Here is a 15,762-nt window from a genome sequence, read left to right on the forward strand (position 1 = left end):
TCATCACAAGTTCTAAGTCCCAGATCAACCATTCATTTCTAACAGGACTTCCTCCCAAGTATGATTCCCTGTGTAGTTTTCAACACCACATCATACTCTTCAGAATTATTCACTGTTCATTTATCACCTCTGCAATTCAACAGAACATATGATTACTCTAATTATCCATCCAGAATCCATAGAGATAGCACGGTTTTTTTCAAACCCTCTCTAGAAAATCTAGTATTGCTTTAATTCTCTTGTTATGATCCGTATTTGAGATTAACTGTCTTAGTTTGGAGTCTGATTCTCCATTCAGAATGCTCCGGTTCTACAAGTTTTATGAATAGGCTCTAAGAAACTTTCCATTGTTCTCCTCTCATTAGGAATATATGATAATAGAACCTACTGCTTTTCTAGATTGCCTTAGTATTTATTATGAAAAACCATTTCCTGCCTTTTAAAAATGTTAACCAAGAGTGGCTCAAGCTCCACTTCCCATAGCATTTCAAAAGATCTGTTCAGCACGTCCATCAGCAGAAAGCAGCAAACCTGTTCTTTTAAGAGCACGCACAGTGCTGTATGCTTTCAAGCTTTTACAAAACAAACGTCATTTAAGGTTAACCTGCACAAAAACGTGCATGGTGATATAGAATTGTAAGGGCTCACTGTGCCTCTGTCAGAGTACACATTCTATTGAATCAGAGGCTCTTGCAACTGTTTTTCCCCTCCCACAGTTGAAGACACACATCTAGCACTTCAAAAGAACTAACAGGCTCATATCCAGGATGTAGTGTTGTATTTCTTAGACCTTGGTCTGCATTCTCCCCAGCTGGGGTTTTGAAGGTGAAGAAGGAATAAAATGCTATCTATTCTTGGCAGTTATATTGGATCTGAGTGTTTATTGTGCTTTTCTGGTGAATAAAGACCACTTGGTATTTGGACCGCAAGGTGAAAAAAATAAGCTACTTGTGTTGTTCACACCTTTAGGTCCAATTCAATGAATAATTCAGGTAAACACTTAAATTCATTCATATTCAGCAGAACAGTCTGGAACACGTCTAAGGGCTGCTGATTAGCTAGTGCTGTGCTTATACTCCTGACTAAAGAGAGAGGGCCCTAAGCACTGACTAAAATGTCAATCTATCAGTGGGAGCAACCACACACCCTCAAGCAACCAGAATGCAAAAAACCACGAATATGTGATATTTATTAGTTCTTGACCATGAAATGATCTGTAGTGTTCCTTCGTAATACCTACACAGATGGCAAAACTACCCATGATATCACAACAGTATCTCTGAATGCCAACCAGCCATGGATGGCAGCTAGCAGAGGGCACACATTGCTATTGCCCAGGTGAAGATAACTGAATTACTGAGATTTCCAAATACTCAGCCAAGTTTTATCTGAGACAGTCAACACCTCTCCAAACACAAGAAAAGCCTTAAAATAGAATCATCACATGTGAGCAAGCAAGCAATTGGAGAGGATTTGACAGAAGCACAGAAAATCTTAAATAGCTCTGATAATCTAAGCTAATTTCAGACCAACACAGATGACAAAGCAAATGAGCGCGAATTAAAATTACAGATAAATGCATTCAGAACAGATGTCAGAAACCATTTTCCCCCCACACATACAGTCATGAATGTTCACAACAGCCATTCAAAACCATTCAAGATGGGAGTTAAATATTGAAGAGTGCGTTTAGATTTTTTTTTTATAGGCACGATGACCTCTGTTCCTTGCCCAAACATTTCTAATAACATTACTCTCTTCCTTATCAAGGCTGCAGAAATGTTTGCTTCCATTTTTCTTAAGAACATCATCCATATCTTTTCATCAGCAATATCTGACTGCAGAACTACCACCCCTAAACATATTAAACCAAGTGTGAAAGAGGTCAATTTTCATGATGCCAGACATAAAACTATCACTTATGCACCTATCAGAAATTGCACGGTTTACTGCTCCCAAATCAGATTACCTAAAATTAAACATTCGTTCTATTTGGGGCATCCAAACGTTGCTCTCATTTTTCCAGGCTTCTCAGTATCTTCACATTCCAATTTCCCAAACCTGCTTTTCCAAAGCAGTGTGCTAAACTGTTTTGTGATGACATCAAGGTTTGTCTGTCTTTTTAAGTACCAACCATACTTGGTAATTTGGTTTAATTGCTGATTGAAGAATGCAAGAATTCACTCAAAAGTATGGCTACAATCAAACATACCCTACATACCTACCCTCAACACTGATGAACCTCCCAGATTTCTGAGGGTTTCCTTGTAAGATCTGTAATGCTTTCTGCACTCCTTCCAGTTTCCCCAGCTGTTCACTTGAGGAACTGAAATTCCTCCTCTCTCTTGCTGTTCAAGAAACTACCCTGCAGCAATCCACACTTTTCACACGTCAGAGGCTTCTAAAAAGAATGCTGATGATGCCTCCATTAATAGTATTAGCTATGTTTAAAAGGTTCAAGGTCATTTCACCCTCGAAATCTTTTAAATTCTTATGCTTTAGCCCCACAGTTACTATGTAAATACGTAAAGTAAATCTGGGAAACACCTCATAGGAAGTCATAAAATATGCACTAGCAATTATGTCCTTTCATGATCTGAATCGGTTTTTAAAACAAGTCATGAGCAACGAAGCACTTTGAACAGCAGTTTTTATGCCTTCAGAGTCTGAGGTCCCAGAACTCAGTGACATAAGACCAACTTCATAAATTCTTTCAAGCTGCTACTTGACTGCAGATCCTATTAAACACTGTTTATTTCTGTGCATTAGAATAATTGTACTGCACATTCTAGCAAGCTTCCAAATATTTTCTTTTCTCTTTTGCAAACAAGGGTCTTTTAAATCCCAAATACAGTTATAAATATGTATTACATCCAGTACATAGTTATCAACCTCCATTAAATCTTCATAAAAATAAAACCTTGATATAACACGTACTTCACAGCAATGCAAGAGAATTATTTGATTTCTGAAGAAGCAAAGCCCAAGGTTGCAGCTAGACAGAGAGAGATGGGGGGCTATGTTAATTGAAGAGTGTTCTCATGCCTTAAGTAAAAGAATGGAAATCCCCTTAACACAAAACAAAGCAGAACAAGTGAGGATGGCAGAAGCCACCATTTTTAGATTATAATTCTGTAGTAAAATGCATGCTTAAGCTTATCTGTAGGATTCTCTACTTCCTGCTAAATCAGTGTCAGCAGTCGATCCAAATCTACCAGCCAAAGCATATTGCAGGACAGCAAATAAACATTTCTGCAGGAAACTAGCTCTTGCAACTTCATTATTTCCTGACACCCTCGCATTTAGGGAGAGTCTGATTGCAGGAGCTAGGTCCATTATTGAGGCTGTCCTAACCTATCAAAATTATGAGCATAACAGAAAAATTCTCATGAAATTTATTTGAATCACTCACGCAAAGGAGAAAAATCCACTCTTTCAAAATTATACACTGTCTTTGGCAAGGAGGAAAACAGCTGAAGGGAGCAACATAACACTTTCACGACACTATTTTTCGTATTATGTTTGTCCCTGGGCCATAAAAAGCGTAATAGGCATGCTATAAAAAAAAAAAAGAGCAATTTGCAAAAAAAAGTAGTAAAAAAATAAATTTTAGCATACTAATATTATTTTTTAAATTTTGCAATTAACTAAACTTTCCATAAGTCTGAAAGAGAGCTTAATAATGCCATATTGTCTCGCTAGAAAGTACAAAGTAGCCACATAGTTTAAACATCTATTCATGTGGAAACATACAAATCCATGGTAAAACAATACACAGTGCACATAATATCCATGGATAGATTCTACATACAGATCTGTCGAGGCCTGTTTCTAAATTCAAATACATCAAATCACCAAAACTGTCATCGTACAGCAGATTTCTCCTATTCTATGTCTGCTTTACTGTACACATCACACGATCATTTTAAACACAGGCTGAATATGACAGCTAGAGCAAGTTGGCCAGCACTGGTTCTACAGAGAAGATGTGGATGCCTCATCTCTGAAGGCATTCAAGGCCAGGCTGGCTGTGGCTTGGGGCAGCCTGGTCTGGTGGTTGGCAACCCTGAACACAGCAGGGGAGTTGAAACTAGATGATCATTGTGGTCCCAGGCCATTCTGTGATTCTATGATCTACATGCTCTCTTTCAACATAAGCCATTCTACAATCCTATGATTTTACAGAAATCCAGAAATTAGCTTTCATATAGTCATCATATACTCGTCTTATACTATAAACTAAAATGCAGCAAACCTGAGGAAGAAAAAGTCTCACTCACCAGTTTTACTTTTCTAATCATTTACAAATAATGACTATCTAGGAAGCCCACCAGCTGCGTACGTTACAGTATTCAACTCAGACTTTTGTTGATTCATGATTTCCACCACCATAAACACCAGTTTCTTATACTGGGTTTTTTGTTTGTTTGTTTTCTTGCATACTCTATTTTAAGCAGTTAGCTATTATTGTAGTAGATATTAGAGATCCCTGAAAAGTGCATAGTCTTATACCACAGCATCTTGAAGTTTCCGTATTTCTGTTTCTTGTTTTTCCTTCTGCTAGCCCTCTACATTTATTCTTTCATTCAATTGAAATTCTTTTGCTGCCACTAGGAAAGCCAAGGCTGCAAACCTACTCTTGCCCAAATTTAGTTCAGCAAGGGTATTTTATTTCAGCAACAGTATGTTCTACTAATATAAAATTCAGTAGAAGCTTTCTACTTTTCAACAACTGAATACTAAAAAAAAGCAAAGCCTGATATAAAAAAAAATACAAAAAATCTAGCAGTCAATAGTGTGTACTAAAACACTGTACAGAATTGTTAGTCATCTAATTTAATATTACTAGTAAAGATTTATTAATCACCCTGTTGACTGTTACAGCTAAATGCTATATATATATATATATATATGAGGAATAAGGAATAAGGAATATATTTTTTGGCATGGGTTTTTTCATACAAACAACTGTGCTCTGATATGCAGGGATATATATTATATGTGTGTGTATATATATCCGTGCTCTACACACAATAAAATTATTTGCTATTAATTTGGATCACATGGAACAGAGACAAAGATGTCAAACATATATTCTAACTCAAGATATATAAAAAAAGACTTAGGAGTGCCAAATTCAATTTATTGCATTATAGAGTTGGCAAAACTGATCATATCTTTATGCATAATTCTGAAAAGAATTTGAAAAAGCAAACATGAACTTAGAAAAAGGATTGCTTTAGTAGTCACCTAAAGAAGTGACATGGAAGTTTGATGTATCGTTTTGAAAGCACTGTCTATCAGAATCCATAAGAAGCAGAAGTACAATTCCTTCCTCTGGAAATCATCCCACAAGTACAGATATTCATGTTATTTAATAAATAATAAAAACAGTTTGGGGATGAATATCTAAAAGGATTACCTATCATTAGCAATAACACAGAATTGAATGATTATAGAACTTATCTTTCATCAACTTTCAAACTTTCAGATTTCTAGTGCTTTTTAAAGTAATGAAACTAATTTTTTTTTCCAGTGCTACACTACATCAAACTGGGCCATCTGTTAAGCATCATTAAGACACAGAGCCCTCTGAGGGACAGAGAAGTAACATTTAGTGCTTGCTTAAGTAGTTACAGATGTTTCTAGAAAGTGTTTTAAAAAAATTAGCATACATATTCTTAGTCCACCATCCAGCAAACTGTCTCAAATGTGCTGGCCCCTGAAACCACAAACATACACTTGCAAGTTCAAGGCTTCAGTAAATATTTAGCTATGTGTATTTATTAAGTATTTTTTACTGGCTAAGGGACAGACCCAGAACTCCTCCTTTGACATCTACGATGGTTTTCTGGAGGAATTTACATACAGGCAAGAAACCATCTAAGCCTGGAAATATTTCACCTTCACTAGGCACGCCTCTTGCTTGAGCATGCCTGATGTGCATTGCTAAGTCCTGCTCTGAGAGACCAGATCCCCTAAAGCTTATCTGAGTCTCAGTGCCATAGGAAAGGTGTGGAACAGAGGTAGCATAAAATAATAATTCCTTGGATATAACCTTAACACCTTACACCCAATAGGTCATTGCTTACAACACACCTGAAGAAGTTTTGTTTTTGTTTTGGTTTGGTTTTTTTTGAGTTCTCTAACCTTGTGAAACTTGTGTTATCCTCATTTAAGGGAACTTTTTCAGTGAAGATAGTAGCTACAGCTTCTTCAGTATGGTGCAGCATGCAACCAGGATTCACAGGAAATGAAAGAGAACAATCTCAACACCCCTTAGAAAGGAAGAAAAATGCCATTCTGCACTCTAGGGTCATTTTGTTATTTTGATTTCGTAACTGCCCAGCTCATCTCATAAATAAGTCCTGAAAGAGTTCAGTACTAAATCAGCCTCAAAGCATGCATCAAACTCAAATCTTATTATTATTGTCATTTTAAAATAGAAAGAGTTCAAAGTGTCAACCTCCAAAAGCTTACAGCCCTGTACATTCAGCACAGTTACAAGTTCAAGCAACAAAATACCCCTTGTTTAAACAATTTCTTTCTAAGGGGAATTCATAAGAGATATCAGACATTTTCTCCCCCAGGTCCTCCTTTTCTTTTTCTCCTTCTCTAATCCACAGCAATGACACCCATATATGTTAAGTCTTGTACCCAAAGGAGTATCACAATCTGGCATTATGTGAAGGCTAATTACAGACTCAGTTTAAAGAGGTACTTAATATATCAATAAAAAGGAATTGTTCCTTACAACTTATCCCCCAGTTGAATCAGCAACATATACTCCTTCAAAGTACACATAGCTTCTGGCTTACCTCTGCAAACACTGCAACATTGGTTCTCTGGAAGAACATGATCTTTTTCTGAGCAGTTCAGTGGTGGACAAGTCTCTGTTACTTTTACCAAAACTCCATTCTGAAAATAAATAATAGTTTAAAAAGAAAAATTTAGAAGATGACATTAGTGAAAGCACATACAAGGGAAAGGATCACAATGTTCCACCTACAGTTCTGGCAACCTCTAGTAACAGCAGGATATTAGCAGGGAGCAAGCTATAGAATTTTTTTTATTTTTTATTATTTAAGTATAACAGAATCTAAAGCAATCTGTTTCTTTGCCCACAACTGAAAGAAGAAAAAACTATGGCACTGAAGTACTCAAAGAAATTGAAGAACTTCACTCTAGGCTTTTGCAAAAAAAAAAACTCGATCTTCCAGCTTTATGAAAGTCCAAATTTTACTTCTCTTAGTTCATATTCTGCACACTCACTGGTAAGCTACTCAACTTGAGTTCTCACAATAGATAGAGGACCAGCCTTCTCGGATGTCATGTAGTCCTCTGCTGCATCCATTTAAAAGGGCCTGTTCTTTAGAAGTACTGATCACCCAATTTCCAAAAATTCCTTTTGAAGGTATGACAAAGCAGAAATATCATCTTGATGTATTCATACAATAATATCTATATAAAATGTAAATCAAGATAAAGACAGTCCCACGATTTTGATTTCTACTAGATTTAGAGTAAGATTGCACACAGAGGCTCAAGGCTTGCTTGAAGGACTTTTCTAAAATACTTGACATAGAACAGATCTGGGGAGATTTAGCAGTTCTACTTCATCTTCTTTCTATTCAGAAAAATCAGCTTCATCATGCAGATCAAACTGCTGTCCTATTCTTCGTTTAGTTGATTCTTATAATCTCGTCTCAAAGTAGCCTTCTCCTTTTCTTTCTTCCACTCCACCCTTCTCCCTATCTTTATTTATTTCATCAGTATGCCTTCTTCTACAAGTGTACTGGCAAGTGCACTTGCAAACAAGCTTTTGCTTTGTAGTATGTATTCCAGCAATTCCACAAGACCGTCTACACTTGAGTAATCTTATTTTCCAAAAGACTAGAAGCTCCACAAAGAAAGCTGATAGCCTACAATATTGCCAACACATCTTTTTAATAGGAGCCTAGCCCCACTCCTCCCAAAATGTTTTTCACACCGCCTCACACAGCAGAACAAAAAGATGGTTTTAAAACAACAAATCGCAGAGAATGTGTAAAATATTACCTAAATGCATCTGAGGCTAGGAAAGCCTAGGAAAACCATATAAAAAGACAAGATAGGTTAAAGGCAACGATCTCATAATCTGAGGGTTAAATACATGACTTTGAACAAAACGTACTGACAGCACCTATTTGTTCATTCAGTATGAAGATGCTCACGCTAGCCAGAAGCATGCTTTTCACAACTACAAAGCCATACCATGCTGAAGAACTAACTCAGGTGTCAGAAACAGCACAGGCAAAAGTCCTTGCTGTTAACCTCATCAACAAGGCCACGTTGGTTCAGCTGCATCTCCTGACTCCAGATCCTGCACAGTAAAGCATATGGAAATGCCTCTGAATCGACAAGGTGCAAACAATGCACAAGGCACCCAGCAACTTCAAGAAACATAGGGAGAGACCACTCTACAGACACTGCCAGTGACTGCTCCAGAAACTGCAATCTTAAGTCTAAGTAAGGTCAAGCTGCCTTTCCTTGCTTTCAAGCTGTCCTTGCTGCGAGTTGCATAACTTGCTGTCAAGAAAAACTAACAAGTATTCTTTTTTTTTTTGTTTGGCTTGTTTTGTGTTTTTGATTTAAAAAAAAAAAAAAAAAAAAAACAACTAACAACTCCCTACACTATCACACAGCACACATCAAAGCAAGTGCCTGCACAAGCAGAGAAGTTAATGGAAGCCTTAGACTTCCTCCTCTGACTTCCACAGTGAAAGGGAAGAATGCCTCACAGTTCCCTGTGCAACCACAGTAACAAAGGTGATAAAAGAACCAGGCACGGTGAGCCATCGTTTACTATCATGTTAAACTACCAGCTGGATAAAGTTCTTGCTATAACTCACCACTTATTAAAGCTCAGACAAGACAATTGCAAAAGGGGTACAGTATGCCATCATATGAACAAAAGAAGTGTCTACTGACAGTCAATTTAGTCAAATGGATGGCAAGAGATTAAAAAAAAATGTTAAAGCTAAATAACTAAACAGGATAAATCAAGAAGCTATTAAAAAACACAAATCAAAATTACCTGTCTTAATAAATCAGAAGAAGATTGAAAAAAAGATTTCTATTATCATTGAGACTATTTCCCTAAATTTTCCAACTCGCTGCAAAATCTTCTTGAGAAAACAAACATCATTCAGAAGCTTTAAAATAATGAAAATATTTTCGTATCGAGTATTCCTTGGATTATAATCAATTTGGTATCAGCTAGTACAGGCCCAATTATAAGAATTATCATCACTAGTTTTCAGATTTTATCAACTTATAAGTAAGAGTAGTTCACGTTTCAGAATTACTGCTTCAGGCTGCCTTAGGAAAATGACTGACTTTTTATATTCAATTCACAGACACAGTCACACATTCCAGATGGACAAAGACATCAAAAAGCCTTCATTTTTCCCTGGAATTAATAGGTCAAGCTCCAGCTGTGGCATACAAAGAATGAGATCTGGAATTAAATGTTCACAAGATAATTAAGTTTCTTTAACTACAAAGCTAAGTACATTAAGAAAAAAGAATAGGGTATAAGCCGAATCAGGGACATACAATGGAAATTTGGCATCTGACACAGGCAACTCTTATCAGATGGATAACTTCAGGAAGTAATAGCAAGAAAGCAAGTCAAGCTTTTGGAAAGTTAACAGAGCCTTATCTATCTCTAGAATTCATATAGGCACTCTGACTCCTCACTCTAGCAACAGTTAATACCACCTTCTTGCACATCAGCCAGTTATGAGTACCAATCAAGTCATTCACAGGCATTAGCCCAGACTATAGCTGATCAGCAGTAAACTCCCAATCCAACAAAAGTTACAGATCTCCTTCTATTGTCTTCAAATGAGCCACATTATCACATGGGTGAAATCCACAAGCTGGTATTCACAGGTGGGCTAAAGGTCATATACAGAAAGAAGTCTTGAACTCACCCAACTGGTGAAGGAGTTCTCTGGCTGCCCAGCACTCCTCTCAGGAAGCAGCCTACACCCAAGAGAAACTCTCCCATCAGTGGCTGGCCTTCCTATGAGTCTGGGTGGCTTTACCCCTTCTGGTCACATGGGAAACACAGGTGCAAATAATCTGCCTGTGCTCCCTGGGCCAGAAACACCCCTTCACCAGGTGCTTAATCACCAGTGCAAGCTGTGGCCTAACAGTTCCCCCTACACCCATGCACACATCCAGAACACCCAGCTGGAAAGCAGCTAGGCAGAAAAAGATCTGGAGGTCCCAGTGAACACCAAATCAAACAAGCCTGCTCTGCACAGATGGCTAACATTAGGGAAAGTCTTGCTAGCAGGTGGGAAGAAGTGATTCTCTGCTTAGCACTACTGGTGAGACCATACTTGGAATACGGTATTCATCTGAAGGCTCCCCAGGACATAAGAGAGATGGAAGAACTAAGGAGTGACCAGTGATGGGTCACTAGGATAATTAAGGGACTGGAACATCTCTTCTATGAGAAAAGGCTGAGATCTGGGATGGTTGAGCCTACAGAAAACAAAGTGGAGTGGGGGCAGAGTTCATCTTATTAATATGTATGAATATCTGAACAGATGATGCAAAGAAGACAGGCACCACTGGAAAAAGCCTAGCTCTCGTGACAGAACAAGAAACAACAAGCAACACAAAAAGGAAACAAGAGATTCCCTCTGGACATCAGGAAACTCTAAATAGGGTGACAGAGCACACTGGCTGCCCAGATGTTGCAGAGTCTTCTCCTTGGACATTTTCGAAAGCCACATTGATGTGGTCCTGGGCACCTCACACTGGGCAGCCCCACTTCATCAGGGAGGCTGAACCTCCAGCCCCTGAACCCAGGTGATCTCCTGAGGTCACTTCCAATCTCAACCATTCTGTGATTCTTAGAAACACCTGTGCACTAACTTTGCCATTTTCTCTTTGTAGATTAATCTAGAAAGTGTTTTCAGGGAGGATTCCAGCTGGAAACAAGTAAATGGCTGCCTATCAGTAGCATCAGTGCTTATGGTTAAAAAGGATGTGCAACATAAATACATTTTTTATTACTGGAAACTAATCCAGACAAAAAAAACCTGTTCACAGACTGATCAAGAAAACCTTTGGTCCATACAGATCCATCAGTATTATTATCTTTGCAAGATGACAAAGAATTTAAAAGCCTTGTTAGCTTGAATTGATTCTTATGCAAGAAATAAAACTATCTTCAAATAAAAATTGAAGCATGTAACTTTATCTGCTTGACATTAATGCACCTACAAATACATTCTCCTTTACAGACTCAAGATTTTTTCCCCTCAGTATTTTTAAGTCATTCTATATTAATAAACTGACAGCTGACCTGTACCTCCTACTGTATGTCTTTCACAGATCAACAGCTTTTCAAACTTGAAATCTGTTTTCAAGTCTGGAAATTAAACCACACACAGTTGGTTGTTTTGTTTGTTTGTTTTTTTTGGGAGGGAGGGAGCCATTTCTTTAACCACAGAGCTCTTTCTTTTAGTCATACAACACAAGAGGAAAAGCAGCAAAAAATCTCCACACCCTGTCCATCAGCAGGCCTGTACTGAATAGAAAATGATCACTTACAGCAAAAGTTTACACTCATCCATTCCAACTTATCTAGCAAGCATTGCTAATTGAGGCAGTAAATAAGCAGGTGTTTCAATCAAGGTCATGCTTGAGATACAGTGAATGAACTTCTTGTCAACAGATACTTCTTGTAGTAGTAGAGGGAGGCACTCACTTAAATACTGTCCAGTCAGAATGACAAGTTTTGCCAGCAAGCTTTGATATCATCTTGAAACACGGCTGTGGAAAACCTCCCCCTTTTTTTTTTTTTGAGGCTCATTTTTTCATGATATCACATTATCACATTTACAAATTCTGTTTTAAATACTTACTAATACTTTTCATTCAGATGTAAATAATGCAAACTGCACACTACTCCAATGCACACTGACATACCCATTTCCTCTAACAGTATGTGCAAAGAGCTTTTGGATTTTATTATTAGTTCCATCCTTCTTAATATGAGAAATATTTTATGGTCAGTGTGTGCTTTTCATCTTCACAAATGTATTCTCATCCTCGCAATAATGAGTACAATGCTCTTATTTACAGCATAGAGGAGTTCCACAGAGGTAGTTCAGATCACTCTGTTCTCACTTTAATGTGAAAATCCTCCCATTCTCCTCATCTTATTGCATATAGTCACTTTCAATCCGATATACAGTTTGAGTCACGTTATAAATGCAAGGACCAAGGCAAGGACCTTGCCCACATATCTGTGTATCTGTTGAGCACCCCCCACAGCCTAACACTCAATGGCAAAGTAATTTTGCACAAGCTGCTTTTGCATCTACAACCAGCTATTTCCATTTCCATTAGTGCACACAAAATTACTGCTCCGTATAGTCAGCCACAAGCACAACAATAACCAGATCATCGTAATTTTTTCCAATAACTGCCCAAACACATTCATCTATTAATAACATATGTAAGTTTTCCCTGTATCACCTTCCCTTCCATAAATTCAACAAGACAAAAAAAAAAAAACAGAAATACTTGAAAATCACATGTGGGAGCAAACGTGTTTAAAATAGCCATGCCTTTCTGAAGTGATAAATCACACTAAAGACACAGATATACTCTAGTTACAACACATGCATGTCTCAGCAGAGAAATGGGCTTTATATAGTAATCTACTACTTTTTTCTCCTAAGGTAAGTTTTGACAAGGATTGGTTTCTGCCACACTTACACACCACGTTCAGCATTCATATTCTTTAACATTTCTTGTTATGAATGTTTTCATCTAACACAGCCTCCCTTTACTTACATTCTGAAATACCAACTGCAGTTCATACAGTTATAGAATGGTTTGGGTTGGAAGGGATCTTCAAAATCATGTAGCTCCAACCACTAGACCAAGTTGCTTAACTCCGTATCCAGTCCAGCCTTGAATGCCTCCAGGGAGGGGGAATCCAGATCTCCTCTGGGCTACCTGCTCCAATATCTCACCACCCTTACAGTAATGAATTTCTTCCTAATATCTAATCTAAATCTACTCTGTTCCAGTTTAAAGCCATTTCCCCTTGTCCTGTTGCTACATGCCTTTTTAAAGGCCCTCTCCAGCTTTCCTGTAGGCCTCTTTTAAGTACTGAAAGGCTGCTATAAGGTCTCCCTGGAGCCTTCTCTCCTTCAGGATGAAGAGCTCTAGATCTCTCAGCCCGTCCAGCCCTCTGGATAATCTCTGTGGTCCTCCTCTGGACCTGCTCCAACAGCTCCATCTCCTTGTGTTGGGAGCCCCAGAAATGGATGCAGTGCTCTAGGTGGGATCTCATGAGAGCGAAATAGAGGAGCAGAGTCATTTCCTTCAACCTGCTCATCACACTTCTCTTGATGCAACCCAGGATACACTTAGTCTTCTGGGCTGCAAGAGCTGCCTGCTCATGTTGAATCGATACTCCCAAATCCTCTTCCTCAGGTCTGCTCTCAAGCCATTATCCAACCAACCTGTACCTGTGCTTGAGATTGCCTTGACCCAGGTGCAGGACCTTGCATTTGGCCTTGTTGAACTTCATGAGTTCAGCATAGGCCCACCTCCCAAGTCTGTCCAGCTCCCTCTGGATAGATTACCTTTCCTCTAGCGTGTCAATTGTACCACTCAGCTTGCTGTCACCTGCAAACCTGCTGCATGTTCACTGAATCTCACTGTCCATATCAGCTACAAAGGTCTCATTTAACACCAGTCCCAGCACCAATCCGTGAGGAACACCACTCGTCACTGGTCTCCAGTTGGACACTGAACCATCTACCACAACTCTGAGTGCAAGCATCCAGTGAGTGATCCATCCATCAAATCCATTTGTCTCCAATTTGTTGACTAGATAGCAAATGCTTTGCACAAGTCCAGGTAGATGACACCAGTTGCTTTTCCTATATCTACGGTTGCTATGGCTCCATCATAAAAGGCCACCAAGTTTATCAGGCATGACTTTCCCTTGGTGAAGCCAATTTAGTTACCACTAATCACCTCACCTTTATTTTCCATGTGCCTTAGTAGGGCCTTCAGGAAGATCTGCTCCATGATCTTGCCAAGCACAGAGGTGAAAATGACTGGCCTACAGTTCCCTGGATCTTCTTTTTTTCTCCTCTTGAAATTGGAGTTATGTTTCCCCTTTTCCAATCAGTGGGAACTTCACCAGACTGCCATGAGCTTAGCAACTTCATCTGCCAGTTCCCTCAGAACCTGTGGATGAATCTCATCAGGTCCCATGGACTTGTGCACCTTCAAGTTTAGATGGTCTCAAACCTGATCTTCACTTACAGCAGGCAGACCTTCCTTCTCCAAGTTCTCACCTTTGCCTTCTGCAGCTTGGGTGGTAAGGCTAGAGCTCTTGCCAGTGAAGACTGATGCAAAGAAGTCACTAGACAACAAAGCCTTCTCCACATCTCTAGTTACCTAAGAGTTATGAACTTGACAGAGAAAGACCTCAACCCAGTCCTTCATAATTTACCTTAAATAGTAATAGGGCAAAATAGATAGTTTAAGAAATACTCGGGCAAATTTAGAATAATTCAAACAAAAGCCAGGTTGCTACAAATTTTAGCATGTGTGGCTTAAATTTGCAACTGGCTCAAGATGCTACTTCCTCTTTGTCAGCCTCATAAAACCAAGACATAAAAGAGGAACATCCTTCCAAGTCACTTCACACATTCTTACTGTACTGCAAAGGCCATATTCCTGCCTTGTTTACATGTCTGTGGCTTTCAATGACTTCAAGGTCACCTTTTCAAGACAATGGACATCACATTTGCACGAAGAGAGCTTTAAAAAAAATATATATCAACTTATCATTGCATTTTGACATCACACATTTAAAAATCAGGGAAAGTTTCTACAACTTAAACTTACTTGACATTCCCTGCAGCTCTTAGCTAATACTCGCTGGCCTTCTGCTAGCACTTTGCCTCCGTAGATACACTTTGCTGTAATTTGAGAAAAGAAGGTGAGGGATTAAAAATGTACACATAAAACGAGCATTTAAGTAATAAAAGAAGAAGTATAACACTAATCTAAAACCAGTCATCACACTCATATTGATACATTAAAAATATGATACATTTTGTTTTCATCAGAAGTCAGTATGATACATAATTAATAATAAACTCATTTTAAGAGCAACTCATTTTAAAGAGATTTCCTCAACTGAGGAGGAATAAGAGCATAAGAATAAATAATAGAGCCCAATTCATTAGTATTCATTAGAAAATATTCTCATTACTGACACTTAGATTAGGTACTATATATTTTACTACAAATTTTCATTACGTCTTTCAAGAAAACTGAGATGTTTTGTGCACGTCAAGGGAGTAATATAAGCACAGATTTCAATTAAACCTTCAAATTTTTTTTGCAGGCACAAAGGTGAACTCTTCAACTTACTGGAACACTGGCAAATGGATTTGATTTAGCAAATGACTCTATTGCATCAATGAATTGAAGAAATATATTTCAGAAAAATATTTTGAACATGCGCTTGAAATAAACAGGTTTCCAAAGAAACTGAAAGTTCCTACTAAAAAAAAATTACTGCCTGAAGTTTTGACCCCTCTGCTAAAGGCTACCAGCTCCAGACACAAACCAAGAGATTGGAATGTGAACTTTCCTCATCAATGAAAAAATCAACTAGCTTAGTTTACAATTACCACCACAACGAAGAACACAAACTCA

General features: G+C 38.3%; 1 protein-coding gene across 1 annotated transcript in view; it reads right to left on the minus strand.

Annotated features, from left to right (window-relative positions):
• NELL1 (neural EGFL like 1) overlaps nucleotides 1-15,762 on the minus strand; it is a 278,173-nt gene that overhangs the window by 193,863 nt on the left and 68,548 nt on the right. The window contains 2 exon segments of the mRNA XM_085223918.1: nucleotides 6,819-6,918; nucleotides 14,944-15,017. Of these exon segments, the coding sequence (XP_085080044.1) occupies nucleotides 6,819-6,918; nucleotides 14,944-15,017 (174 nt within the window).

The sequence above is a fragment of the Meleagris gallopavo genome, chromosome 5, assembly GCF_905368555.1.
Source record: "Meleagris gallopavo chromosome 5, MGAL_WU_HG_1.1, whole genome shotgun sequence".
Lineage (NCBI taxonomy): Eukaryota > Metazoa > Chordata > Aves > Galliformes > Phasianidae > Meleagris > Meleagris gallopavo.